This window comes from Musa acuminata, chromosome BXJ2-6 (assembly GCF_036884655.1).
Source record: "Musa acuminata AAA Group cultivar baxijiao chromosome BXJ2-6, Cavendish_Baxijiao_AAA, whole genome shotgun sequence".
In the NCBI taxonomy this organism is placed as follows: Eukaryota; Viridiplantae; Streptophyta; class Magnoliopsida; order Zingiberales; family Musaceae; genus Musa; species Musa acuminata.
Window position 1 is genome coordinate 42,689,584 of NC_088343.1, and position 26,823 is coordinate 42,716,406.

At 42.2% G+C, this 26,823-nt stretch overlaps 6 protein-coding genes and 1 non-coding gene across 13 annotated transcripts; 4 read left to right on the top strand and 3 right to left on the bottom strand.

Moving 5' to 3' along the window:
• Window positions 1-384: 384 nt before the first annotated feature.
• On the bottom strand, window positions 385-6,104 carry LOC103989672 (probable U3 small nucleolar RNA-associated protein 11). 3 transcript variants are annotated; one of them, XR_010488132.1, is made up of 9 exons: window positions 5,700-6,104; window positions 5,513-5,603; window positions 5,354-5,445; window positions 5,188-5,281; window positions 5,013-5,092; window positions 2,748-2,831; window positions 1,720-1,819; window positions 1,421-1,618; window positions 385-821 (listed from the first exon to the last, which is right to left on the bottom strand). XR_010488132.1 is itself a non-coding variant. In XM_009408597.3 (8 exons), the coding sequence occupies exons 1-8, from the start codon at window positions 5,753-5,755 to the stop codon at window positions 1,526-1,528; spliced, it is 690 nt and encodes a 229-aa protein (XP_009406872.1). In that variant the 5' UTR covers window positions 5,756-6,104; the 3' UTR covers window positions 1,315-1,525. The 3 variants fall into 3 exon arrangements, 1 of the variants encoding a protein (XP_009406872.1); XR_001978692.2 differs by having other exon boundaries at window positions 385-833; XM_009408597.3 differs by lacking the exon at window positions 385-821 and having other exon boundaries at window positions 1,315-1,618.
• Window positions 6,105-7,143: 1,039 nt separating this feature from the next.
• Window positions 7,144-8,365, bottom strand: LOC135615743 (probable carboxylesterase 8). The gene has a single exon (XM_065114650.1). It carries the CDS (start codon window positions 8,245-8,247, stop codon window positions 7,279-7,281), a length of 969 nt encoding a protein of 322 aa, XP_064970722.1. The 5' UTR covers window positions 8,248-8,365; the 3' UTR covers window positions 7,144-7,278.
• Window positions 8,366-8,896: 531 nt separating this feature from the next.
• On the top strand, window positions 8,897-11,149 carry LOC135615744 (pentatricopeptide repeat-containing protein At1g62680, mitochondrial-like). The gene has a single exon (XM_065114652.1). The coding sequence runs from the start codon at window positions 8,964-8,966 to the stop codon at window positions 10,803-10,805; it is 1,842 nt and encodes a 613-aa protein (XP_064970724.1). The 5' UTR covers window positions 8,897-8,963; the 3' UTR covers window positions 10,806-11,149.
• Window positions 11,150-11,205: 56 nt separating this feature from the next.
• Window positions 11,206-13,641, bottom strand: LOC135615745 (uncharacterized). 3 transcript variants are annotated; one of them, XM_065114654.1, is made up of 3 exons: window positions 13,250-13,641; window positions 12,447-12,536; window positions 11,206-11,523 (listed from the first exon to the last, which is right to left on the bottom strand). In XM_065114654.1, exons 1-3 carry the CDS (start codon window positions 13,610-13,612, stop codon window positions 11,476-11,478), a joined length of 501 nt encoding a protein of 166 aa, XP_064970726.1. In that variant the 5' UTR covers window positions 13,613-13,641; the 3' UTR covers window positions 11,206-11,475. The 3 variants fall into 3 exon arrangements, with proteins under 3 accessions (XP_064970726.1, XP_064970725.1, XP_064970727.1); XM_065114653.1 differs by having other exon boundaries at window positions 11,206-11,559; window positions 13,250-13,640; XM_065114655.1 differs by lacking the exon at window positions 12,447-12,536 and having other exon boundaries at window positions 11,206-11,559; window positions 13,250-13,640.
• A 334-nt stretch (window positions 13,642-13,975) lies between these two features.
• Window positions 13,976-17,888, top strand: LOC135615746 (transcription factor RF2b-like). 2 transcript variants are annotated; one of them, XM_065114656.1, is made up of 4 exons: window positions 13,976-14,611; window positions 15,064-15,196; window positions 15,808-15,892; window positions 17,315-17,888. In XM_065114656.1, the coding sequence occupies exons 1-4, from the start codon at window positions 14,037-14,039 to the stop codon at window positions 17,668-17,670; spliced, it is 1,149 nt and encodes a 382-aa protein (XP_064970728.1). In that variant the 5' UTR covers window positions 13,976-14,036; the 3' UTR covers window positions 17,671-17,888. The 2 variants fall into 2 exon arrangements, with proteins under 2 accessions (XP_064970728.1, XP_064970729.1); XM_065114657.1 differs by having other exon boundaries at window positions 13,976-14,593.
• A 2,705-nt stretch (window positions 17,889-20,593) lies between these two features.
• Window positions 20,594-24,216, top strand: LOC135615747 (protein trichome birefringence-like 28). 2 transcript variants are annotated; one of them, XR_010488133.1, is made up of 8 exons: window positions 20,594-20,733; window positions 20,805-22,189; window positions 22,273-22,444; window positions 22,525-22,724; window positions 22,804-22,962; window positions 23,030-23,473; window positions 23,625-23,738; window positions 23,954-24,216. XR_010488133.1 is itself a non-coding variant. In XM_065114658.1 (6 exons), exons 2-6 carry the CDS (start codon window positions 21,480-21,482, stop codon window positions 23,385-23,387), a joined length of 1,599 nt encoding a protein of 532 aa, XP_064970730.1. In that variant the 5' UTR covers window positions 20,595-20,733; window positions 20,805-21,479; the 3' UTR covers window positions 23,388-23,604. The 2 variants fall into 2 exon arrangements, 1 of the variants encoding a protein (XP_064970730.1); XM_065114658.1 differs by lacking the exons at window positions 23,625-23,738; window positions 23,954-24,216 and having other exon boundaries at window positions 20,595-20,733; window positions 23,030-23,604.
• A 1,328-nt stretch (window positions 24,217-25,544) lies between these two features.
• On the top strand, window positions 25,545-25,663 carry LOC135616009 (5S ribosomal RNA). Its single transcript, XR_010488243.1, has one exon. It is a non-coding gene; the product is annotated as a 5S ribosomal RNA (ribosomal RNA).
• The last annotated feature ends 1,160 nt before the right edge of the window (window positions 25,664-26,823 follow it).

The window sequence follows — 26,823 nt, forward strand, 5'->3', positions numbered from 1 at the left end:
ACACAAGCTTCACCCAGTGGACTTCCACAGCTTTTTCTTTTCATCTGTTCAAAGACCTAAGCATCTAATTGTGTGTGTAGGGACTGCCTCCCTGTCCAACCCTACTCCTCACATGGAGTCTCTTGAATATAAAAGAAGAGAGTACAGCTAGGAAAGCACTGGACTGGAAATAAAGTTGACTGTAAAGGAGGAAGCATGAGTGTTTCAAGCAGTTGATGGACATCTACTACAATCAGAAGCTTTTGCTGCTTTCATTCATCACTGAGCATGGGGGACAATGAATACACCATTGACCCATTTATTCCACCAACAAATATCTCATAATAATTAGGAATGATTTTGGCATGCTTAGTAACACAAACATCCATGAGTAGTTTAGTTCAGAAAAAGCTTCTTTTTTTTCCTTCTTTTGTTTCATTGACACACACAGAAAAAGAGTGAAAAATCAGCACAGAATAGCACAAATGAAAACATTTGAGTAGGTTATTTGAAACATAGCAAAGTCAGGCTTCCACCTCCCCTTTGAGATGACTGATGTATTCTTAGTGACCAACATACTCCTTTTCTCCATGGACATGGAAGGTGTGTGGCTTCAGTGGATGGCTCTCTTTCTTTCAGATGTACCTTTTGCTATCTTGAAGGAGAAGAGCTGAGAGGGTCTTTCACTTGAGCTTTTCCTCATTCAGCATCAATGTATTACCCACATAGGGGACATAACATGGATGCAATTTGATGTTGTCTAGAGTGGAGAATCCACTTGCAGGTCCAAGCCACTCCCACTTTCCCTATCAATCATTGTACCAGATAACTCATCTGCTTCACTGCACAAGTAACTTGAATGCAGATTAGGAACTCTTAGTCAGCTATCCATCCAGTCAAAACTGTCATCATAAACAGCAGAAAAGTTCCTGCAGCTAAGAGAAGTAACTATTTTCATGTAAATGCATGAAGAAGTAATAGTTTTAGATGATGCTTCCTAACAGAAGAACTTGCAGATAAGATGGAAGAATAAGATGACATTTCTTCCAGTATTATTATTAACATTATTATTCAAAACTAAAAGCTTGAAGGAAAAAATATTTATTTGATTTCAGTGAGTCAATCCTATTCACCAAATAGAGACTGCAAGTCCATGGGTTTTCAGTGCTGCAATCTCTTCCTGGGGAATGGCAGCTGGATGCAAGGAGGTCAGGACCAAAATTAGAAGTTTAGAACACACCACCTCAATGTACGACCCTAATCATCGGCTTTCAATGTAATAATGCTTCCTCAAGTGACAGCAGTTATGTTCAGATAAAATCTAATTAATAGTAATGCACATAAACAGACAATTTCTGATCATTAAATCTCATGTTACTGACTAGTTTCCATAAATATCTGGTTACATAATAGAAAAAAAAAAGGAAAATTCCAGCTGAACCTGCACATGTTCTTTGGATCGATCAATTTATTTCCTTGAACCAACCAACCACTGGGGTTTCATAAAGATGAGTAGCAACAAATTAGTGGCGACAATGAATATAATTTAACGCTTGCGTTCTGCACGCCATTTATACACGGGTCTAGTTGTCGGTTGAACAATTTCATCTTCACGGAGTTTACGCTTTCTCCCAGATTTCTGCAGCATGAAAGACAAAAATACACCTTAGTTACTCCAAATAATTAAATTTAATGACCTGTTGCATCTTCTTCCTAAATGATAACACAAGAAACAGTAACCTGCAATTCTTTTTGCAAGGCCATATCCGAGTAGAGCTTTTCCAGGTCTTGAACCCTTTTTTGCCTTGCTTCCAGTTCTCTGTAAGATGCAGCTATTTTCCTGGGAATGAGAGAGCCATAAACATCAGAAAAAGCAAAGGTAAAGCATCATATTAAAGCACGACGGCATCAAATGACAAGAACCAGATGCAAAAAAAAAAAGAGTTCAAAGATAAAAGAACAAATAAGATCACCCAGAAAGAACAAAAAGAAAAGGATAAAAAGAAAAGAGAGCAGAATGTACAACACAAAAAGAAAAGGTTGGGCTAATGCCCTTAACACAAGATGCATAGGTTTCACGTAAGTTTGCTGGCAACAGGTGTAAAGGTCAAAATATGTAAGTTTTAGATGTCATCAAAACTTAAGTTATATGTATAACATTAAAAAATTGAACTATAAACAAATATAAAATGACAAAATCTACAAGAACAAAGTTGTAATTTTCTAATTGTTTGGGATCAGCTACTGTAAAGATAATAAAACAAAATATAAAAGATGACCCTAATATAAATAATATAAATTCATAAAATATAATAAAATATCAGAAGTAACATGAAATTAATATCGCTGATGACATGAGAATAATATCGTGGTCCAGTTACGAGAGCTACCATATTACTCCATTTGCACGGAACAATGGAATTAAATTGCACTTGCAGGAGCAACTTCCAACCACAAATACAGACTACCAAACAGCAGCAACACAATCCGACTTTTAAGCATTTGTGATTGCCTACACCTATACTTGCAGGAATGCATAGCAATCGGAAACCAAATGCCCCCCCAGCAAAAAACTTCCAACAAGCAACACCCACCGGTTTGAGAATTCAAAAGGATTTTAAACATTAAATATCACCCAACATCAGGATAGATGGCTTCAATGACTAAAGACAAGTATAGAACAAACTTAATATCCAGAAAACATCATTGAATATTAAAGAGCACAAAAGGAAAACTCATCAGAAAATCCAATATCCAATTTCACTTACTTTTTTATACGACCTGGAACCTTTACAGAAGCAAGTGAATCCCTCTTTTCAAATTGTCTAGACTGTATTTCTTTGGCTTCTTCCCTGTTACATGACAAGGGGTGAAGCAAAATCTTTGAATAAATATAGGATAGAAACAAAAGATCATACAACTATAAAGAGAAACTATTTGTTATTGGTAAAATAAAATAAGGAAACCATACGAATTATATAGAAAAACCAATACATGCTTTTACTTTAAAAAAACCAAAGCTTGTGAAGATCCATTACAAATTATAATGATGGCAATTAATCATATTAATTCTGAACTCTTTGTGGCTTTATCTCATCCTTAAACTGCCAAGCAGATTAGCTAAACTTCATTGCATAACTCCTCTTATTACCAAGAAGCCAAACAATTAATTTTAGATTTTACAACCTACCCAAAGGACCATAGTATATTGGCATAGTTTTCCTTCATCTTATCTTGTTTGCACTAGCAAAAACAAATAAATGAAGCCACATCTAATCTCATATCATTTAGAGAATTGGAGAACCAAGACCCTACAAAAGCCTCAAGCTCCCTTTCCTTGACACAGCATATGAGGGGCACCCCAATAGGACAAAACCATGTGGGACTCATCCAAGATAGGATAACACCTTGTGAGCCCCCAAGCTCAGCTAGGTGAAGCATCTCATTGAATGATGGCTCATCCAAGCTGGAGAAACCTCTGGTTCCCCAAACAAGGGCTCTGCTAGTGCCAAATAGGTAAAAGAGTTGGAGAGTCAAGGTCATAAAAACCCCCAAGACTCCTCCATTTGATGGGCCTTTTGAGGCGGGTCACGGAGCCCCAACTGGTGATGGCCTGGTGGGACTCATCAGCTATACATTAGAATACAACTCCAGTACACGTTTCCTATAATTAAACATCAAAGTCAAAGGCGAAATATGTGTCAAACTTTTGTCTAGATGTCATTGGTCTACACAAGCAGGATGCTGGACTATTGTACCAAAGAACCTCTACATGGGTTGACCAAATGTTCTTTTTTCTGACTCTGTGTATCATATCTTCTTTGAATGTGACTTAGCCTTAGAACTTTGGAATATTATCAAACAACAACTCAAAGTTGATTTCCCTAACTTTGATAATTGGCACATTGATTCTTGGCTTTTTGAAACATCCTCCTCCAAGATATTATTGTCATATCCTTATGGCAGCTATGTTTAAACCAAAATGATTCCTGCTATTGCAACCACCCGGCCAAAGCTTCCACCCTTGTGAAAAAGGTGGTCTCATCCATTGATTATCTCATCCGTTAATGGATCAAAACGTGAGGGATCTCCTCTACCAATCCCACACCTCAATATCTCAAGTTCCCGTTCCGTCACTACTAACCTACACATCAACTATAACTAATCTATCACTTGTGATGGCTCATTCAATCCTGCTTTGGATTATGCAGGTTTTGGCTTTATAATTGAGGACAATCTTGGAACCCATCTAGCTGAAGGCACATCTACCTGCAATGCCGCTTCACCCCTTCAAGCTGATTGCTATGCCATTCTCAATGGCTTACAAAAGGCCTAAGACCTAGGACTTCAACAAATTTTGTTCCGCACAGACTCACTAGCCTCTGCAAATTTTGTCAACAATGTTAACACGATACCCTGGTACCTCCACTCTTTGTTCCTGGACATCCATAGACTGTCCAGTTTAATTAATGTCATTAAAGTTGTTCATATCCCTAGAGAGGCCAAAAGGGAAGCCCACCTCCTAGCTACAACGGGTTTTCGCTCTTCTAGCAGCAATTCACAGGGTGTGATCTCCCTCTTTACCCGCCATCTTTGTACCCAACTCTTTTGACCAACAAGCATACGCTTTTTTTTTTTAATGTCCTTTTTTCTTGCCAATGATCCTCCACAAGGGCCACAACAAGCAAGGAAAAAATCAAGATACCAGCAAACTAGTAATTTAGTTATATAACAGCGACATACAAGAAAAATCAACATACTGGCAAACTAAAAATTTAATTATATTGGACGAAATCAAGAAATCACAATGATGTCAGACAGATGGATTATTATATGACTAAGATCATTAAAAAAAAGGCTTTTTCTCTTAACTCATTTCAGCAACCAAGTATATTGAAAAACCAGATATATACTAAATCACATAACCCTCAGTGCTCTACATGGACAACTATAATTCATCAGTTGTAATTCATGTGAACTCCTATTATGTTCAACATTGAGAAATGACATGGGCCTAGGGCATAGGGGCATACCTATCCTCGGCATAATACACATGCTTGTTCTCAGGCTGATGATCCAGTGTATGAAGAGCAGAATTTAATCTTTCAATTTTCTACATCGAACAAACAATTGTAATAAGAAATTGAATGCACCATAGTTACATCAATCCGTATAAATACAAAATAGGGAGTGATTTAATGATTTAACCTTCTTTTCACTTTGAACTTTCTGAAGAACATATCCAATATCTTGTGTCTTCATCAGCATGAGCTGCTCCGGTGTGTACTTGTTAGCTTCGCTCCTGAAGGACATTTGTTAGTATTATATATACAAATGAAATCAAGCTAATCAAGAATTAGATTTCGAGGATTACTTGGGTCTATGAATCCCGTCAACCATTCGTGTGTTAACCATCTTGAAGTAGAACTCATCTGGATTTTTAGAAGCTGCCTTATCTCTTAGTCTCTGATAGATGCAACATATGAGACCCCAAATCCACAAATAACACACGGAGAAAGCAAATGTTTCTCACCCTTAGAGTATCTTCCTTCTGGTGGAATGCCCGTGCTCGCAGGACATAATCCTTGTGCTTCTCGAGAAGCCCAAACTTCTTTCTTTCTCGGCTGCCATATGCACAAGCGCATATTATCACAATCGTGAGCAAAGGCAAAAGGATAATAAAACAAAACAGGAGGAACAGAAGAAGAAAGTTCACATACGGCTGAGCTCGCTCTTTGTGAGTCCTTCGAGGGATGGCGTTCCTCAGAGACGACATGGTTGTTCGATTCCTCAGCACGAGATGAGAATTAATAGTAGGGCACAAACAGATAAGGACAGGTCGGGAGATAGGATCGGCACAAAATTAACCCTTGTTCAGTCTCCAATCTGAAATTTTGTTTGTGACTGAGATTTTCGTCTGTTCCGCAACTGCCGTGACGAGAATCGCGACTCGCGATTGGGCGACGGCGGCGGCGGACGGCGACGCACGACGACGGTACGTCGTTGCTGGAGCGGGAGCGAGGTCGTCGGCCGCGGAGAGGACGCTGTGAGCAGCGGAGATACCGTGAGGAAGCCGCGATAGGAGTCGGCCGCGCTTCTAAGCGATTGATCGAGTTGGTCCAACACTAAAAACCCTGCCTTTTCCCCAAATTAGATTTTGAAGTCGGTCAACTCTAATTTGACCCAATTTAAACCCGATTCAATTTTGACCGGCCCATCGAGTCCAATTTCTGTGGCTCAATTTGGGATGGCCCAATTTGGGAAGCCGATTCTTGACTGCCCAATTAAATACGGACTAATTGATCCAATTTATTACAGAATATATATATATATATATATATATATATATATATATATATATATATATATAGTTTTCTCTTATGATGGCAAAATTTTCATTAATAAAATGTTTTATTGTTTAATTCTTGAAATACTTAAATTTTCATTGTTATTTTTAGATAATTATCTGGCAATGAAAACACATAAGCATACAATTAAAATTATGAAATTTTTTATATAAAAATATAGTTTTTAGTTTCATCATGAAAGTAATATTTTATTGTGATGATTAAAGTTTTATATTTAATAATTATTATATATTTTTATTAAATATTTTTTGGTATAATTAGTATTAAAAAATAATGAATATCATCTCTGATTTATATACCTAAGTTTTTATATGATTCAAATCTAAAATATTAGTATGGTAGTGATATATCAAATTTACTTATCAAATATTAAGATTCAAAGCCTCATTCGATGTATCCGATCTGATCTAATCGCTACGATCTGATCGTCCGATTGTCGAATCCCCTGATTGGGCCGGTCAACTAACAAAGTCAAGTTATAGGTCAACGCTCACCCAGAAAATTTGACTAATTCCTTGTTAGTAAACTATATACTGTAATAGTTGTTGGCATACTTAAACCTACCAACTACAATTGTCGGATAAATCGTTTCAGTGCATTGGATTTTGGTTTATATCCAAAGGATTTGATGATATCAACCCACGCCGAAAGAACAGATGATAGATACTATCTACATAAAAGTCAAAGGAACTACTATCAATGATATCATCCGTATTGACTAATTATCCTTATCGCTGCGGAAAGAAGCGAATACGTTACGTGTGATTTATTTTCTCTTATGACTGAGCAAATCGAATTCCCAGTAACCAACGAAACCATCTTTTAGTGCTCGAAGAACACATCAGAACACACACAGGTTTTGCAATCGTTGTTTGGAGACGTACGACATGCATACGTACGTACGTGTCTTATTCAGAGAGTTCAGTGCGCACTAGCAGCCGCCGGAAATGAACTGCCGCACCTCAGCAAACAGGGCCTCCGCGGTCGCCGGATCGAAGAGCTCCACGGCGTGGAACCCTCCCTCGTCAAATTGCACCACGACGCTCGCCCCTTCTCTCTCCAGCATCTTCGCAAACTCCCGCTGTCGATCCACCAGCGGATCCCCCTCGAAGCCTTTCACCAGGCACTTCGGCAGGTGCCTCAGTTCCGGCGGGACTGCCACCGCAGGGTTGCAGAACTCGTGGTCTCTATCCGCCCCCTTGGGCAGGGCCAGGTGCCACAGCATGTCGTTGGCGCGGAGAGGGAGTATGATGTCCTCCTCGGATCTCGTCTCCGACGGAGTCCGCTCCACGCCGCCAAAGTAGGGCTGGTTGAGGATCAAACCGAGCAGCCGTAGGGGCAACAGCTCCAGAGCCGTGGCGAGCAGCCCGGCATGGTAGGCCATGTTAGCTCCGGCGCTGCTGCCCATCAGAAAGCAGCGGGAGAAATCCCCATGGCCTGTCACCCACGGGTCTCCCCCCGTCGGGTCTCGAGCCTGAGATTGGACCCAAAGCACCGTCTCCACGGCGTCCTCGTACGCCGCGGGGAGGCGGTGCTCCGGGGCGAGCCGGTACTCGAGCGAGATGACCAGAGCGGAGACTGCGCGGGTCATCGCCTCGCAGGAGTTGTGGTAGAAGGCGGTGGCGGCGCTGAAGATGACAAAGCCGCCGCCGTGGAAGTAGATAACTACAGGGAGCTTTCTGGTGGGAGGAAGGGGATTGGGGCGGTAGATCCGTAGCCAGGTGTTATTGGTGGGATTGAGAGGGACGTCTTTGGAGATCACAGGCGCGTCGGATTGTTCGCCGGAGGGCGGAGCGAGCGGGCTGACGGGACGGGTCACGGTGCCGTCTGGGTGTTCGACGATTTGGAGAAAGAAGCTGGTGGTATTCGATGATGCGTTCTCGGCGCACACGTGCCCCATGGTGGCCTCTCAGTTTCTTGCTATCGCTCTGGCTCTTTCTAAGGGAGACGGAAGATACTTCTAGTGCAAGAGGCTATTCTCGCTCTGGTCAACACCGTCCCGGCAACGCCATAGTGCAATGGCCGCCTCCCGCTCTACCGACTCACGGCTTTGATCACGAATTGCATGTGACACCGACGCCGTGGGCGTGGGTCCTCGTGTCGGTAGTTAATTCACGAGTTTGGCAGCGGATGACGCACGCCACTTAACTCTCTCTCTCTCTCTCTCTCTCTCTCTGCTTTGATCACGAATTGCATGTGACACCGACGCCGTGGGCTTGGGTCCTCGTGTCGGTAGTTAATTCACGAGTTTGGCAGCGGATGACGCACGCCACTTAACTCTCTCTCTCTCTCTCTCTCTCTCTCTCTCTCTCTCTCTCTCTATATATATATATATATATATATATATATATATATATATATATGTATATGTATATGTATATATAATACTAATATGGTCAGTGAGGGTTTTTAATATAAACATTAATTATAATTACCAGATTATTTGATATCAATTATAATTACCTATTTCCATTAATTGAAAGATGCCTTTGCGTCGGTGTCCATATCCTCTCGACTCCGACAACAAAAGGACCTCAGAAGTCAGAGCTCCTAGGCGGCGCAGGGTGCCGTGACCATAATAACCCCTTGATTACATTAACTCGACCTCAACCCTCGATGGAGACAATCCCCTCTCTCTCGATGTCTTCTCTCCTACCGATTGCCCCAATTCTCTCTTCCTCGTCTACCCACCTCTTGTTGCGCGAATGCCTCTTCTTGGAGTCTTCATTTTGGGAGAAGCATCCGCCCATCGCCAAACACCGTCGAGGGAAACCTTATCGTCTCAAAGCACTAGTTTTTATGTGTAAAACGCCCACAAGAGACACACAAGGATTAGAATCGCTCGAGTTCAGGAGGAACAGCAGATTCGGCACCCAGACCGAAGCAGAACTGCTTGATTTGGTTGAGGAAGAAAAAAGTGAGATTCTTGATTTCGTTACTGAAAATGGCGAATTGGTAGAAGAAGACTTTGGAACAGCAAAAGGGGAACTTTTGAATTTGGCGGTAGAAAATGACATATCGCTCGTTGACGAGAAAGAGGAGGAGAACGATGAGCGCGCAGAACGGGTCGTTCCTATTGACTCTGCTAACGAACAGGATGAAATATGCACCAAGAGAGACGGTGATTTGAATGTTGGTGGTCTGATCAAGAGGATTATCGGCTTACCGATCGAGGAGCGTGTGAAAATTCTTGATCTTTTCGAGTCTGATGGCAAAAGTTTGACGATCTCCGACTGCAATGACATTCTCACAGCTCTAGCGAAATCTGGCGAGCATGAACTTGCTGTCAGTTTCTTCTCTGAACTCCCACGCCTCGGAATAACACCAGACTCTTGGTCATTCTCGATCATGGTTGAGTGTTTGTGCAAGAAGAACGAACCCGACGAGGCACTGCGATTCTTAGAAGACATGGTCCGAAGGGGGTTTCGTCCAAATGCTGTGACGTTCAACCGTTTGATGAATTGCCTGTGCAAGAGGGGGCGGATGAAGAAAGCTTTTGAGGTTGTCGAGATCATGAGCCAGATGGGGTGCGAGCCATCGATCCGCACGTACAACAGTCTCATCAGTGGATTGTGTTATGTTGGTAGGTTGGAGGAGGCATTTGAACTCCTGAGAAAGATCAAGAATTCCTCCACATCACCTGACATTTACACATACATATTGGTCATTGATGGATTCTGCAAGGTTGGTAGATCTGATGAGGCAAGGGAATTGCTGGAGGAAGCAGAGGAAATGGATCTACTGCCAAATATTGGTACGTATAATAGCCTTCTCAATGGATACTGCAAGGAAGGCAGACCCTTGGAAGGGCTCCATCTTTTGAAGAGACTGCAGAGGGGAGATTGCCCACCAGACTTCAGTAGTTACAGTATCATCTTACAGGGCTTGTTGAGATGGGGTGAGGTTTCTGCAGCTTGGAGAACATACAGGAAGATGAGGGATGCTGGCTTTCAGGTAGAAGAACGTGCAATGAACACACTCCTCAGAGGTGTTTGCAAGCAATCCGTGATCGATGAAAAGGTACTAAATGATGCCATGGAGCTCCTCGACGCAATAACCGAAATCGGTCATAATCCTTCAGTCTATACTTATTGCTTGATGGTCAAAGCTCTTGCTATTGGAGGCGAAATCGACAAGGCATTGTTCCATCTTCATGAGATGGTGAGGATTGGTTATTGTCCGAGAATGATGACATACAATGTTGTTCTTCGGGTTCTCTGTGGAGGAGGGAGAGGCGACGATGCGTTGGATGTCTTGGTTCTTATGATTGAGAGAGGTACAATTCCCAGTGGATCTTCTTTGGGCATATTGCTTGGTGAATTATGTCAACAAGGGCGAGTTTTGGATGCCTTTGGGGTTTATGCAGCTGCCATTAAAAGAGGTGTAGTTCTCCATTGGAAGCCAAACAAGGGTTTCAATGTTCAGACTGTGATTCAACATTCGCAAGGTGTGCAATAAGGAACAGCTTGATGTGGAGTCTAGAAGGTAGCATCAAGAGGTTAAACCAATTGAGATGATAAAGATTTGGTGCTCAGGCAAGTTCATTGAGAACCTCTAGTAATCTACTAAAAGTTGTTTCAGCTGGATATGTTGCCTATGACATCAAAGAAGCTCAGCTGCTCTCACAAGGAGGTGAAGAAGACAACAGAGATGCACAAACTAGAACTAGGCAAGTGTAAGAAAATAAACTGAGGATGTATAATACCTTCCACTATTGTCTAATTGGTGGATTCGCACATTTAATCACAAGTTCTATGAGACAGACGGTTGTCAAACCAGAAATAAATTATTTTTTCCCAATTTGAGATGAGAATTTGAATGATACAACCAAGTATTTCCAATCCAAAAGCACAAACAATCAAGCAATTGTCAATTTCTCATATCTAAGAGCTCATGTACAATGAAGACTACAGCATAGATCTTCACAAAAGAACACTTGCAACATTGTGTTTGGCACATCATTGAGAGCAGATACAAGAGAATTACAAAGAGATTATGTTCGACTCCATTAAAAATTTCAGGCATCCTTGACATCTTTCTTCCAATTTTGGATGTAATTGACTTGATTCAGGAATTGAGTAAGAGGTGAAGCAACCCCACATTTGCCTCTATATTCCACTTTTGCTCTTCATCCAAGCGTTCTTGTATACCCAGAAGGTGCCAACATTTTGGTAATCTCCATTCCCCACAAGTAAACAGAAGGCACACCAAACTATCAATCATGAAAGAACACGGAACTAAATAAATAAGATGCACATCAAAAGAAAATGGAGAGCTATATGGCAATTGAAGTGTTACAAAGTGATACGTCATTGTGAATTTGAATCTACAAAATTGTACTTCGAATACAATGATGTGTTGTTCATGATGATTCAAGATATAAGAAAGCTAAGATGTCAAAGAATGGGTTGTTGCTAATACAAGGACAACTACAAGCAAAGTTTCCTTACAGCAAGTGCAAATATTCTTTGTCACAAGTGTGCCCGGTGGTTGTGGTGGATCGTTTTAGTATATTAGACTGTGAGAAACATTCATAGAAAATTATGAACCTCCATCAATCAGAGGGGGGAAAAAATAAAGAAAACAATGAAATTCTTGTTGAAAGAGTATGCACTAGTTGCAGACAAGTAGACAAAGTAGTCATTGTTATGTCTTTGGTGGATAATGATGCTGAATCTGAGTATCTATATCTGCGGAGATTACACCAGAGAAGATCTTTAATCTCCAAAAAGAAATTTTATTATATATATTACAAGTAATTAGTCAACCAGAGGTATCAATCTCAACCCTAACCTGTTGAGTCATGTGTATGTGTATGTGCATGTGAGTCTGTACTACCAATTTCACACATTTAAACGTCAATCAAATTCATCAGGTTGGATCCAGGTCAAGAAAGCTTGATCTACTGGCACTTTGATCCATATGTTTTTACAACGTGAATGGAGTAAGACAGAGTATCTTTTCCGTGATACAAATTTGTTATTCATGTTCCAATATACTCAGAACTAAGCAAGTATAGCCTTCAAGAAACAACTAAAGAAACAATATTGAATCATCGGTTCAGGGTTCTAAAGGACAGAGTGTCAGCATCTCACTTACTATGCATGAAAGTAATAGTACCAAGGCAAAAATCACAAGCCACTTCATCCATCTCTGCTCTATGAATAGCAACATCCATGGAGGTATAACCTAGCATTTATATTAAGAATTAGAAGTCAATATCAGTGTCCATTACCTTTATGAAAGATAAAGCAAAATCAGATGTTAATTATTTAGCAATCGTATAGGGCAAAAGGTCTTTCTGGTCAGCATATTGGTTTTGGATTTAAATACTCAAACGAATTAACAAATATTCGGAAAATTAAGAACTGAAAAAGGAAAAGGTAATTGTTACAGGTATAGGTAAGAATATTCACTCAAAGAACAAATAATACATATACATATACATACATATATATATATATATATATGCATGTATGTATGTATGTATGTATATGTATATATATACAAATGTATCAGTGAGAGTTTTTTAATGTAAGCATTAATTACAATTACCAGATTATTTGATATCAAGTAAAAAAGTTAAATGTCTTTTGCTTTCTATGGGAATATAAAGGAAAGTTGAATTCTGGATCCATCTTAATCATGAAGAAGTCACTCAAACAGTCATAATGCAGAGAATCATGAACTTTCAACCCTAGATTACTTGGTTGCTAAACATATGCTGCTTCACTGAAACCTAAGTTTCTGACCGAACAAAAATTGGGAACTCAATGTGCCAAATTCTGTGTTTGCAATGCAATACTAGGTTAGCTCAGGCCTCCACTTCTGGATCTAGTCAAGAAAAGCCAAACTTGAATATGATTGGCATCATTCAAGACACAATGCTCGAAACGAGGTACCTGAGATATACACTGTCTTGAATCAGTGAAAAAAGATCCGATTTTGGAACTCGCCGATCTGCTTTTGGAGGCTACATTCTTCCTGGGGAGCCATCTCGGCCGTCGGAAGACCGCTCTCAAGAGCTGAAACGGCTTCGCGAAGGGCGCGGCAGCATTTCGCACCGCCGCGACTCGGCCTGAGGGAGATTGGTTCTTGGACTCCACTCGAAGGAAGAAGCGGCGCAGGCGCAGGAAGAAGGCGATCCGCTCGCCGCCGTTGCCGCAATGGGGGAGGACGTTGGAGGCGGTGAGCCGGAAATCCAGGCTCTTGGATTTGGCACGGACGGTGATCCTCCATGCCTGATGCTTGGGCGGCTCCTCCATCCCCACCACCTTGTCAGAAGGCGAGAACCGAGTGTCGAGTTTGACCCGCTTATAGTGCTGATGGCAAAGGTGGAATATCTGAAAAATATCCCTTCCATAGATGTAATTGTCCTTCAGGTTTGGAGGCATACTGATATAAGTACATATATTGGGGTGTTTATTGCATAAATTACAGGCACATATATGCAACTAAGTCCTAATTCAATATTAACTTATTAGTCCCTAATAACTTTGTATTCTCCGTTCAACTCAAATATATTATTATAGAAGTATATATGTTAAATATACATAAATTGTAGACAATAGAAGGATATATATACAAAAGGTAATTCTGCTACATATATCTTCTATGAACCCGCCTTCCTCTGTGCTCCTCAAATTTCTTCTCCTCCCTTCCCAGCAAAGGGAAGGGAGACGACGAGAGATGCATTGGAGGCCCCCAGATCTGCCCCAGTACGCAAACCCTAACCCTAAATTCCTTCCAAATCGGCCGGCGGCAGACACCGCGGCTCCCTCCTCCATGTTCCACCGCCTCAACCCCACTCCCTGCGCGCCGCCGCAGGGGATCCGCCACCGACGGGCCAGATCCGAGCTCGCATTCCGCGTCCCGGAAGACCTCGACCACTGCTCCGGAGATTTCTTCGCGGTAGGGGGCGCGGACAAGGTGGGCTCGGAAGATGACCTCTTCTGCACGTTTATGGACGTCGAACAGGTGGAGGGGAGCGGATCCGCATCGGAGGTTGGAGTTTGGCGGGATTGGTCGGCGGAAAGTGTTGAAGATAGGAAGATCAGCGACGCTGCTGGAGCGGCGCCTTCCAGGCCCAAGCATCGGCATAGCGTCTCCGTGGATGGGTCGTCGATGTTGTCGTCCGTGCCTCGGATGGGGGAAGAAGTGTTTGCAGAGGCGATCGAGGCGAAGAAGGCCATGACGTCGGAGCAGCTTGCGGAGCTCGCTGCTGTTGATCCCAAGAAAGCCAAAAGGTGTCTGATCTTTGTTCGGTAGACCCGAATTCTTGTTTCTTTTTAATCTTTCCAAGCTACTTTCGGTTTCAGTACCAATTCAAGAGATAATGAGGGAAATACTGCATCCGTCAGTTACTATGTCACTGGCATTAGAAGTAAATTTGATAATTCTAATGGACGATTTAGATTTTTGTACTAACAAACACCAAAAGCCACTTTCCGAGCATGGAATATACATCGACAAGGGTTTTACGGATGGTTCTGAAGATCTAAGTCAAATTGTATTGATCTTAAAGTAGGTGACTTTGATCTAAGTTGATCTTAAATTGTATTGAGCTTAACAATTATGATTAGATAAATTTGATCTAAGTCTTTGCATATTCTGATGAAGTTCTTTGGGTTCACTTACCCTTTGACAATGACTATATGGTCATGCATATAGAATTATTTAGAGCTTTCTTTGATTGTTTAAATATTGATGCTTGTAGAATTCTGGCCAATCGGCGGTCTGCTACTCGCTCAAAAGAAAGAAAGGCTCGTTATATATCAGAACTTGAGAGACAAGTTCAAAACCTTCAAACTGAAGCTACAACTCTCTTCGCACAGTTTACAGTATTTCAGGTTTGTATATTTCTTCTGAATGTGCAAGCTATTTAATTAGATTACATTGCTAGGATGGAATGATTTTGCTTAATTTAACTTTACAAATAATACTTACTGCTGAAGTGACTAGAAAAGCTAAACAGCAGATACCTGCTTCCTTATGGCTCATGGAATGCATATTTGTCTCAGAACATCATTTATTACAAATCACGTATACTCTTCCATTCACTAACATTCATGAAATACTTTGGGTTATTTTTATTGCCATCATGAAATTTTGACTATAACTATGTTCCCTAGAGACTTTTACTTCTATTAATGAGAGCAAGCTCATTTTGGTTGGCATGTGATCAGCCTGGTAACGTCATTCTGCATTGATGCTATGCATTTGCTTAGCTATCAGGAAGAACAGTTATGTTGACTTTATCAGCTTATATTGTGTGATTGCTGTTAATTCATCTTTCTTTTGGTAGTATGACATCCGCATTACCAATGTTTCATGGTGCATTATGTACGTATTTATGCTGATTATTTTGACTGCTAGTATCACCTATGTTGATTATTTTGAACAAATATTTGCAATGCTAGTTTCAGCTCTGAGGGTTCTGATTTGCTGCTTCTCTTTCCAGAGAGACACAACTGGACTTTCTGCAGAGAATACAGAGCTTAGATTAAGATTGCAAGCTATGGAACAACAAGCTCAGTTGCATGATGGTAAGCATGACCTCACTTTGGTACCATATGCTGGCATGTTGCTTCTTAGATTTTGCTGTTATATCAGATGCAGGCCTATTAGAACAGTGATATATAATCCAACTGGTAGATACACTGGCATTCTGTGAGCTTCAATGTGACCTTGAAGTTTGTTATTTCGGTAACCATGAATGAACAGTAAAACTTAGTTCAATTTTCCCGTGGAAAAATTTAGTGTCTGGATCCAGGGGTGTAGCGTTCTCAGTTATAATTACTCTCTTAAGTTGGTTCTGTTGCTGCCTTGTTGGACTGAACTGTCCATGGGCTTTAAATATGTATCAGTCTGTATCTGGTCCATTAAACCAGAACAATTTTTTTGAAGACAGAAAAGGGAGTCTAGGTTGAACAATGACGTTCGGTGAAGCAGCACAGTTTTAGCTCATCATATCGTAAACGTATTCCAATTCAATCATACTGCTTCAATCTTATTTTTTTCAGTGAATATTCTTAGAGAGAAAATGCCAGTTTCAATCTGACCTTAAGGTATATGATAAGACAGAAATTGTTAATGTTGTCTTTCTGGATATATAGTTTAATTTAGTCCAACATCGACAGTCATTTATAATGATATAAAGAGTTTATTAGATCATGTGTATATATAAACAGTTGCAGGCATTTGATTACCTGCAAATGGATTGCCTGCAATTCTTATATACAGGAAATGCACACTTGCAAACATCCGGTTGCCTGGAAACAAGACACTTGTAGCGTGTGTGTACATAACTAGACTCCGACATGCTGCAAATGGAATTACAAGTTTGAAATGCTGTATGTTACACTTGCAGACCAGGTTATAAGTCAAAATTTGAATTGAATATCCTCTCATGCGTTCCCTCCAATCAAGTGGCCTCCCTCTCATCTACTTTGCTCCACATAAGTATCTCTTCCTCTTACCTCTGTGAGCACTGGTCACCGCCTCTTTTACCTTAGTTGCAACTACAAGTAGCAATTCTACACGTAGGCTTGAAAACTACTTCACCTGCAACTGGTACTTGCCAATTTGCTCGTCTGCAAGTAGCACTTGAAGGCATTTCAAATAGCAGTCAACAAAATATCCCCTTATTGAATCAGTAAATAGGCATATTTCCAATAGCCATAGTTTTCGGGAAAGTGGATGGTGAACTTGGCAATGGCTCTAGTACAAATCCAAACACAGTCTCTGATAGGGAGGTCTCAACAACCAATTTCCAACAATCAAAACTCGGAAGAGGTCAGTGTTGTGGTTGCATTTTTCTGAACAAAAACTGCATCATATTCGTATCCAATGTAATTGTTCAGAGCAGGCCTTTATCCACGAGATATGCATGCCAAAATGGCCTAGCGTTCTCAGGTGAACTTGAACAAATGCTTTTATGTATCATGATGTATTCTTCTCCTTTGCAGCACTAAACATGGCACTAAAGCAGGAGGTTGAAAGGCTCATGCTTGCGACTGGTGAAGTATCAAACCCCCCCAGTGGAGCTTACAACGGGGGATTGCAGCATATCCCATACGACCCATCATTTGCCTCCTCCCAGCAACAGCCAGTCCATCATCAAGCAATTCAGTTTCAGCCCAAGTTTCAGCAGTCACAGCCTGGCGCCTCTTGCAACCATTTGCCCGGTCATCAGAACTCCCTTCCGGCTATGATGGAGCAAGATCCAATTGGAGGGCTACAGGGATTGGATATCAGTAAAAGTTCCATAGTGAAGTTGGAGGAGGGTTCCTCGGTTTCTGCCCATGGAACCAGAAACGTTTGACACACCAACCCCACAAACAATTCACAGTTGTCATATACTCCAGTATTTCATTCCATTCTTTCTTATATTATTTTCCTTCTTGTCAGGATTGTGTCATTCATTTCTTCCTCTTGTTGCTTTCACTCTTTGGTGTAGCATTATTAAGTCGTAGAGGTCGTCACATGTTGTGTTGATAACGTTTAGTGTCTGATATGGGAAATGAAAGCATCTTAGCATTATTTCTGTACAAACATATTGTTGCTAAATCTGCAGGAGGCAGTACCATGGTCGGTTGAGAGGCTCTTTCCATCCAAAACACCGGGCCATGATCGAGCAATTTCATGGTATGATTGTTTTAACTTTATTCATCATCAATGTCGATTTCAATGCCATGGCATAAATCTCTTCTTCGTCAACTTACTCTTTTTTTTTTTTTTGCTCATATTACACCTGACCAAGTGGCATCTATCTGATCGAGTCATCTTACATCCAAAGTAGATAAATATTTAGGTTGATTGGTGTGAGTTCAATGGGTACATCATCATTAATTTGATCTTAAGTATTTTTGGACTATTGATATAAGATCGAATTCTCGGTATCGGCATATCAGAGTCATCGATAAAAATAATAAAAATTATTTTAGAATTTTAAGTAATGATTAACCATAATTTATTATATAAACTAACAAGATTATAATTATACGTGAAAAAATTCCACCCTGTTAAGATCGATGTTTCATAAATTACTGTAATTGCTTGATTTGGAAATCAAACTGTATGATGAGGGTAATAATTGCGATAAGACTCACGTGACATCAGTTGTACCAGGTGACGCATCACGTCTCTGTCAACTTGATGAGACATCCGGTCAACGCGGACTAGAACGTCTACCGAGGCACATTAACACCCTACTTAGGCTCGATCCCCCACGCCATGCCACGCCAACGGCAATGTCAGATGCTACCAGAAGTACGATCCTACTCCCTGTGGGCAGACACATCATACAACGGTAATTCTCACTATAAAAACCCTCGTGCACGAGGAGAAAAGGGGGAAGGAGCAGAGACAACTTGGCTAGAAAAAGAGCAAACCCCCATGACCACTCACTAACTTAATCGTCGGAGGGGTCGAGTCGAGCTCCCCGACCCAATCTTTGTACAAGTGTGTAGTCAAAGATCCCCACGGAACGCGTAGGCGATGAGTCCTCCCCCGATGGAAATGGCTATCCCGTCCCGATCGGATCCATGCAGTCGGACGCCTCAACAGTCTCGGGAAATGTCCCAGGGAGATCCCTTATCATCCGGATCCGAATCAAGCCACATTGGTCCCGAGACCATGGCTTAAAGTTGTTTACACTAAGTTTAAAGTTGTTTACACTAACACTGTAACATCAGATTTAGCCCCATCCGAAGCACTCGTCCTCGCCGACTACTTAAAGAATATTGACATCTAACGAGTAACGAGTGGAGTAAAAACCATACGCTGGCATTAAATTTGTGCGTGGATTCTGGCACTCCGGTACAGAACACGAAGGGGACGTGTGAAGCGCAACACTCCCATCTATCTCCGTCTTCTGAGAATTATTGGTATCATGAGACGTGCACCCAAGTGTACAGTGTACCAGTTCAGAAAGGCTCCATTTCAAATTATAAAGGAGACGACACGTGCACGTTTCTTCTCCGGTTTCGATTTGTTTATGTTTTGTTTCTTTATATTTAATAATGGTGGTCATGTCACGTAGCCATCTTCTTTATAATTGTTTATTCTTATGTGTTGAGGAAAAAAAAAAAGATTGATTCTAATTGTAATTCATACCCATATCAATAAGATTATACAAAATATCAAGTTTTTAAAATATTATTTTATACGAAGATTGAGATTAAAAAAAATTTTGATTTAATTTTTTCGACGTTCAAATTAGTAACTCGATATATGAGTCTGGACGTGAATGCTTAGAAAGTTGATCCTCATTTCACTACGTTGAAAATGAACTTTTATATCTTATCGTAAAGGAGCATGAAATATTTTATATAAAGTTATTCTCTATCCACGTGGACAACAAGAGAACGAGGGACGATCCATAATCACCTATCTTGAACTCTTATCTACGTTAGATGAGTGGAGGGTGGCCTTCATCTTTTCCTTTCGCCTAAAATATTTTGTAACGATTAACTAATGATATACTTCATATTATTATATCTCACGAGTAAATGATAATTTCATAAAGATGATAAATTAATTGTCATCTCTTTATAATAAGCTCATGATTTTTTTTTTCTTTTTAAGTATCATTTAGATCGATCTTAAAAGGATAAAAATCTTTTGTAGTACATTACATACAGAGCCTAATCATTGAAGTCCTATACTTACCATAATACCATGTTAAAAATAATCAAATAATAATAATAATAATAGTAAAATAGTAATTCAGAAAATGACACTTAGGCAATGCAAGAAAAAAAAAAAAACTTGTATTCCCAGTAGAAGATAAATCCATGAATAAAAAGCTTGGAGTCAAAAGTTGTCAGGGGATTCAAATGGATGCCCACCAAAGCTGTGCATTTCAATTCAAACAGGGCCTTGTGGGAGTACAAAAATATAGGTAGACCATGTTCTCTTGCAGAGCTTTATTGGTGAAAACCCTCCCTAAAGATACACTACAGGTTTCCAAAGCAAGCTGGACACCCCATCCCTTCCTTTTGTTCCTCGAGAATGCAGCAAATTATTGTACTGTGTACTAAGATATAATTTCAAGTGCTAACTTTCTTTGAGTTCATGTTTTGCTTCTTCCATTCATACATTACGCAACATGAGGTTGGGCACAGAGTAGCTCTCGAGATCTTGCACAGGTCAACGATCTAAAGTGGATAAGTCTTCACCATACACTTTCAGGCTGTAGTGTTCTTTACGAGATTCCTTCTGCAAACTTTGGGTGCAACTTTTTAGGCACTCTTCTTCTTCACTCTGCCATTGTCTTCGTTGCTAATTAATCGTAATACAGTCTTCTTCTTGAGGAACTGCTGATGCAGCGTCGTTCATGCCGGCGTTTGAATCCTTCGTCGGTTGTGAAGTCCCAGTCAAACAGGTAACGGAGGAATTATCATCGGTGACCTCTCCTGAGATTGCTTCAGTTGACATTAATCTCTTGTTTCCCAGGAAGCACAGGCGATCCACAGCAACTGCTCGTCAAATCCAGCAAACCTCTCCAAATCTTAGGTATACGCATGTGATCTAAGAAAAAGGCATCGTTGTAATGGTCGGACATCAATGGATCCAACAAGGTGTTAATGCAGCAAGAAGAGAGCTGCAAGTTCTTGCAGGCTGTTGCTGGTTTGGGAGGTGAATGATTAGAGAAAGAGGAGCACGAATCCCTGGCCCTGTGCAGCGGCGTAGGCCCCGCAGTAATGGACTCGGAGACAGGAACGGCGTCATTGACGGAGAGCGAGCTGCAAGTTGCACTCGGCCATTGACAGCGGCAGCCTACCCACCGATGTTAGTGACCGCAACCTCGATGCTTGGCTGCTTATGGTAGGCGATCGATCGGCCCACGATATCATTGGTTCCTTTGGTGAGAAGCATACAAGGTGCTCTGGCTGCCTCCGGCTGCGGCGGCTAACCTGTCTCGATCCAGATCGGGTTCATGGAGCAGAGGAAGTGGCACGACTTCGGCCATGGCTTGAGGACATTGTGTTTCGCTTAAGATACTAACGTTCAAGAAAGCCTCGTGGTACCACTTCGGCGGCTAACCTGTCCTTTTCTGCTGTCTCCGTCTTCCTACTGCTGCCTCCTCGCTAGCACTACTATAAGCCCCCGGAGTTACTCTCACATGAGATGCGATCGCCTCGGCGAAGGACATTCTTGCTCGCGCCGCAGACGACGCTCCCGATGAAGCGCACGCTGGTGGGCAGCGGCCGGAAGAGTGGGAAGCATCCTGTCTTCGTCTTCGTGTTCACCGTCTTCTTGTTCTTCACGTTCGTGTACAACGAGGACATCAGATCCTTCGCTGAGTACTCCTTCAGTGGCAGCAGAGCCAAGTCTCAGGTCTTGGCCCGGCAAGAGCTCGTCGTAGATACACCGAGACACGAAGCAAATGTGGACGATGGCTTCCACAGAAGAGAAGAATCCGAAGATGATGATGAGGAGCGGGAGGAGAGTAAGAAGGGGAAAACAGTGGTAGAGAGGACAGCAGGTGATACGGCGGCCAGAGAACGGTCGCCGCCAGCCAAGGAAGACCACCGAGAGCGTGAGAGCAACACGGCGAACATGTCGGTGGTCGTCGACGTACCGCAAGTGGTTCAGCTGCCGTCGCAGCACAAGGCGGAGGCGGAGGCGGAGGCGAAGCCGCAGAGGGGCGTGCTTAACGTGCCGGAGACCTGCGACATCTTCGACGGCCGGTGGGTCTACGACGACGTCTCGTACCCGCTCTACAAGGAGCACGAGTGCCGGTTCCTGACGGAGCAGGTGACCTGCTTGAGGAACGGCCGCCGCGACGACACCTACCAGAAGTGGCGGTGGCAGCCGCGGGACTGTGACTTGCCGAGGTATTCGTTCCCCTGTTCTGATGACATCTCCCGTGAATCGAAGAGATGGTCGGATCTGAAGTCTTCTTCTGGTGGATGCATAGATTCGATGCTCGGCTGCTGTTGGAGAGGCTGAGGGGGAAGCGCCTCATGTTCGTGGGGGACTCCCTCAACAGGAACCAGTGGGAGTCCATGGTGTGCCTCGTCCAATCTGCCATCCCAAGGGGCAAGAAGACTCTCACCAAGCACGGCTCGGTCAGCGTCTTCAGAGCCGAGGTAGCAGCGACCAGAGTTGCTGTGAATCTGATTGCAATCAGTCAAAGCCTCTGATCCCCGTTCGTACTAATCGATTGCAGGAGTACAATGCTACTGTAGAGTTCTACTGGGCGCCGTTCTTGGTGGAATCCAACTCCGACGACCCAAACATACACAGCATTCAGAACCGCATCATCATGCCCGACTCGATCGCCAAGCACGGGAAACACTGGCAGGGAGTGGACTACTTGATCTTCAACACCTACATCTGGTGGATGAACACCGCCAAGATGAAGCTCCTGTGAGTACCCCTCGCCCTCACCACCTGATGGATCCGAGCTAATTGGTTCTGCTTACGAGCTTCTAACTCGGGGCCACAGGCGAGGATCGTTCGATCGAGGGTCGACGAAGTACGACGAGGTCAGTCGGCCAGCGGCCTACCGGCGAGTCCTGACGACATGGGCGAAGTGGGTGCGCAGGAACGTGAACCCGAAGAAGACGATGGTGTTCTTCATGAGCTTGTCGCCCAACCACATGAGGTAAGGTCTACAGATCGACCTCTCCGTTAAGACGACAGGAATCACTCGCTGCATCGATGGATTACAGGAGCACGGATTGGGGCAATCCAAAGGGGATAAAGTGCGCGATGGAGACGACGCCGATCACGAACATCTCGCGCCCATTTAAGCTGGGAACCGACTGGCGACTGTTCCGGGAGGAGGAGGAGGTGATCCGGGGGATGAGGTTCCCGGTGTCGTTCATCAAGATCACGGCGATGACGGAGTTCCGGAAGGACGCGCACACGTCCGTCCACACGCTCCGGCAAGGGAAACTGCTGACGCCGGAGCAGCAGGCGGATCCGGCCTCCTTCGCCGACTGCATCCACTGGTGCCTGCCGGGCCTGCCGGACACGTGGAACGAGTTCGTCTTCGTCCGCATCGCATCCCGACCATGGCGCAGCTGATGCACGTGCCCTGAGTTGGCATCCCCACCTTCTTCCTTCTTACCGTTTACCGCCATTCTTTTCACCCTTCTTCACACCACGACAACGTTAGATTCTTTTCTTCTGTTGTTTGTGATAGAAGATAAGATTTTCCTAACTAGATTATTGGAACATGTTAATAGATTCAAGCTAAAGCTATTTCATTTTTATAATAAAGCTTCTTTAATTATTGTTCTTATCTTCTATTATTTCTATCAGTTTGGATCTTTGTGTATCTACCCGTGTCGAAATCGTATGGGATGAACTCCTATTGCACGGGCATCGAGAGAAGAGAGAGGACCACAAGAAGAAACATGAGTGTTAACTTCGAAGGTATGGATGGATTTGTTCTCGAACTATTGCTGCGTTCTAATCTATTGTCTCCTTCTGAAACCTCCTAAGAACGTATTTAAAGGGTGTAATCCTATCTATTAGCATGAGTTTAGATGTTCGATCGAGACACCACAAATTTTATGATATTAGAGACAAAATAGTTTTGGATATGACGATTTGGTTAATTATATATTCGGCTGAATTGTGACGAACAGTATCGACGTACGATACGATGATGATCGATGTGAGATGGCGTTCGTCGGATTCGGACCCGTTGACCAATCACTAAGCTTCCTGTGGCCAACTGGGAAGAGGATTTGACTGCACAACAAGAAGAGGGGAAGAAGAAAGTGAAAAGCACCTGTTTGGGAATCTACATCATGCTGAATGACTGATAGATATGATTGTTTTGTTGCCTTGTACATATGATTGATTGAAGTTGTACCACATATCATGTACTCATCATCGAGCAATTGGCAACGACGTCCTCTTCGATTCCAAAGGAATATTGCATGTGTAAAACATGTAGAATACTTTTCCAAGTAAATAATATATTTCATCGAATTGGCGTGAAAAAAAATATGATAATGCTCAAAAAATGAAGTATCAATTTGAATACATGAGACTGGGGAAAAAACCTGATCCGATTGGTTGCATCAACCTAACCAGTTTCATATCATCTGACATGCTGTGCAGCAAATAAGGTACACGGACTTCACGAAGCAGCAGAGCAGTTTCGTATATGTTGCTGTCATCCACCTTAGGTTGCACACCGATCAGCATCTCACCGGATGTAGAACAAACAATGAGACCTGCCACACCCAATTATGATGCTCTCACGTGACTGTGAGGACCAGTCTTGAGAGTGCACAGCTTCATGTGAAGGTGCTTTTGGTCTGGTCGATAGCAAGCCTCCTTGTTGCAATCTTGCATATGCCTACCTTTCTTTGAACATCAAACAAGCTTGGAATTATAGTTCCATCAAATTCACTCGCTCAAAGCAATGTGGTTTCAATTATTGGAGCTGACTTACTGAGTAGAAACTATTGATTGTGATATTCTTGTGGGTGCAGTGCCCACGAGCAGAGCAACACAACTAGGGAGAAGAGAAGACGATTAGGGTTTTCGGATAAAAGACCGTTTTGTCTATTAGAATTTTAGAAATTTTGAGTATGTTCTTTCTGTCTGAATCACCATGCCCAAATATTAGTATAGCCCAGTGGTAACTCTACCATGATAAATTCTCTAACTCCATCTACGAGTATCCATTTTCTACTCGAGTCCTCTCATCTTACTCAAATACTATACGGAAATTTATATGTTAAATTTTTTAGTTAAATTATTAGAACTATAGTTTTTATTTATAATCAAAAGTTAAATAGTAAAGACGTTATTCAATCCCAAGACTTTGATATCCGTAGTTACGAGGCATTAAAGCCCTCTTTTCTTTTAGATTTCTCTATATCACTATTAAGTTGGTCCAAAATAAGTTGTAGTAACAATCAGTACTTGCATTTGGCACTATGGATTGATTACATGACTATTTTTTGTGTAGGCTTCTTGATTTGCCAATGGCTTTTGGCTAACATATTTGCATGGATGAAAACCATAGTTACATAGATCATGACAGAAATAATCAGTACCTGCATCATGGAAAAATAATCAATTCTTCTTGTGTAACTGAGATCATTTGTTTGATGTTTGATGGAAAAATAATCAATACTTACATCATGGAAAAATAATCAATTCTTTTTGTGCATGGCTTTTGGCAACGTGCACATAGGCGAGTGACGACACACAAAAAATGGGTGCGATCATACCGGTACTAAAGCACCGGATCCAATCAAAACTTCAAAGTTAAACTTGCTTGGGCGAGAGTAGTACTAGGATGGGTGACCCCTTAGGAAGTCCTCGTGTTGCACTCATTTTTGCACCCCGAGCGATAAAAATCTCTCCGTAGACCTTCAAGGCGATGGTTTTGGGGCTCGGAATTTGTCGTGATCGCTGCACAGTCAGTCTCGTGGGGCTCCTCCATGATAAATTCTCTAACTCTATCTACGAGTATCCATTTTCTACTCGAATCCTCTCATCTTACTCAAATATCATGCGGAAGTTCATATGTTAAATTTTTTAGTTAAATTATTAGAATTATAGTTTTATTTATAATCAAAAGTTAAGTAGTAAATACGTTACTCGATCCCAAGACTTTGATATCCGAGGCATTAAAGCCCTCTTTTCTTTTAGATTTCCCCATGACTATTAAGTTGGTCCAAAATAAGTTGTAGTAACAATCAGTACTTGCATTTGGCACTATGGATTGATTACATGATTATTTTTTGTGTAGGCTTCTTGATTTGCCAATGGCTTTTGGCTAACATATTTGCATGGATGAAAACCATAGTTACATAGATCATGACAGAAATAATCAGTACCTGCATCATGGAAAAATAATCGATTCTTCTTGTGTAATTGAGACCATTTGTTTGATGTATTCCACTGGTGTTTTCAGAAGAACAGCAACTTTTTCCTTGTTCTGCTGCTTAGTTCAGTGTGCATAGTTAGCCTTGTCTCCACATCAATGTCGAGGATTCATAATCATCCATTGAAAGCCCAAAGCAGTTTATTTTGTGAAATTAGAGATGGATTTTGTCATTCATGTTAGAGAAAGGGGACTACTTGGTCTGTTTCGGTGCACCTTAGAGATGCGAGGGATTGTCCGTTTTCGGTGAGTGCGATCAAATCCGCACGGTTTTACTCTTTCGGAGTCACAGAGTTGAACCCTTGGCTCCCCCACAGTGGGCGCCAATCTGATAGGGGACCACTTGGTCGGTCTCGGTGCACCTTGAAGGTGCGAGGGATTATCCGCTTTGGGTGAGTGCGATCGAACTCGCACGGTTTTGCCCTTTTGGAGCTATAGAGCTCCAAAAGACGCCTTTGAGGATAAGAGAGGCATGGCTATCTTATGAGCCTTTGGCTCCCCCACTCCTCAACCGATGTGGGACTAAGTTTGCCCTATTAGGTGACCCCCCCGATCGGTCACCCCTCGGTTGGACCCGGAGATCGGCCCCTCCCCACCCTCGAGGAC

Coding starts and splice junctions, on each gene's coding strand:
- LOC103989672 (XM_009408597.3), bottom strand. CDS start 5,755: ATGTCGTCTCTGAGGAACGCCATCCCTCGAAGGACTCACAAAGAGCGA. Junction 5,282..5,353: donor GACGGGATTCATAGACCCAA/GTAATCCTCGAA, acceptor AATGTCCTTCAG/GAGCGAAGCTAACAAGTACA. Junction 1,820..2,747: donor GTTCCAGGTCGTATAAAAAA/GTAAGTGAAATT, acceptor TCTCATTCCCAG/GAAAATAGCTGCATCTTACA.
- LOC135615746 (XM_065114656.1), top strand. CDS start 14,037: ATGCATTGGAGGCCCCCAGATCTGCCCCAGTACGCAAACCCTAACCCT. Junction 14,612..15,063: donor AGGTGTCTGATCTTTGTTCG/GTAGACCCGAAT, acceptor TGATGCTTGTAG/AATTCTGGCCAATCGGCGGT. Junction 15,197..15,807: donor CACAGTTTACAGTATTTCAG/GTTTGTATATTT, acceptor TTCTCTTTCCAG/AGAGACACAACTGGACTTTC.
- LOC135615744 (XM_065114652.1), top strand. CDS start 8,964: ATGGAGACAATCCCCTCTCTCTCGATGTCTTCTCTCCTACCGATTGCC.
- LOC135615747 (XM_065114658.1), top strand. CDS start 21,480: ATGCGATCGCCTCGGCGAAGGACATTCTTGCTCGCGCCGCAGACGACG. Junction 22,190..22,272: donor CGGGACTGTGACTTGCCGAG/GTATTCGTTCCC, acceptor GTGGATGCATAG/ATTCGATGCTCGGCTGCTGT. Junction 22,725..22,803: donor ACCGCCAAGATGAAGCTCCT/GTGAGTACCCCT, acceptor TCGGGGCCACAG/GCGAGGATCGTTCGATCGAG.
- LOC135615745 (XM_065114653.1), bottom strand. CDS start 13,612: ATGGAGGAGCCGCCCAAGCATCAGGCATGGAGGATCACCGTCCGTGCC. Junction 12,537..13,249: donor CAAGACAGTGTATATCTCAG/GTACCTCGTTTC, acceptor TATAAATGCTAG/GTTATACCTCCATGGATGTT. Junction 11,560..12,446: donor TACTATTACTTTCATGCATA/GTAAGTGAGATG, acceptor CATGATTGATAG/TTTGGTGTGCCTTCTGTTTA.
- LOC135615743 (XM_065114650.1), bottom strand. CDS start 8,247: ATGGGGCACGTGTGCGCCGAGAACGCATCATCGAATACCACCAGCTTC.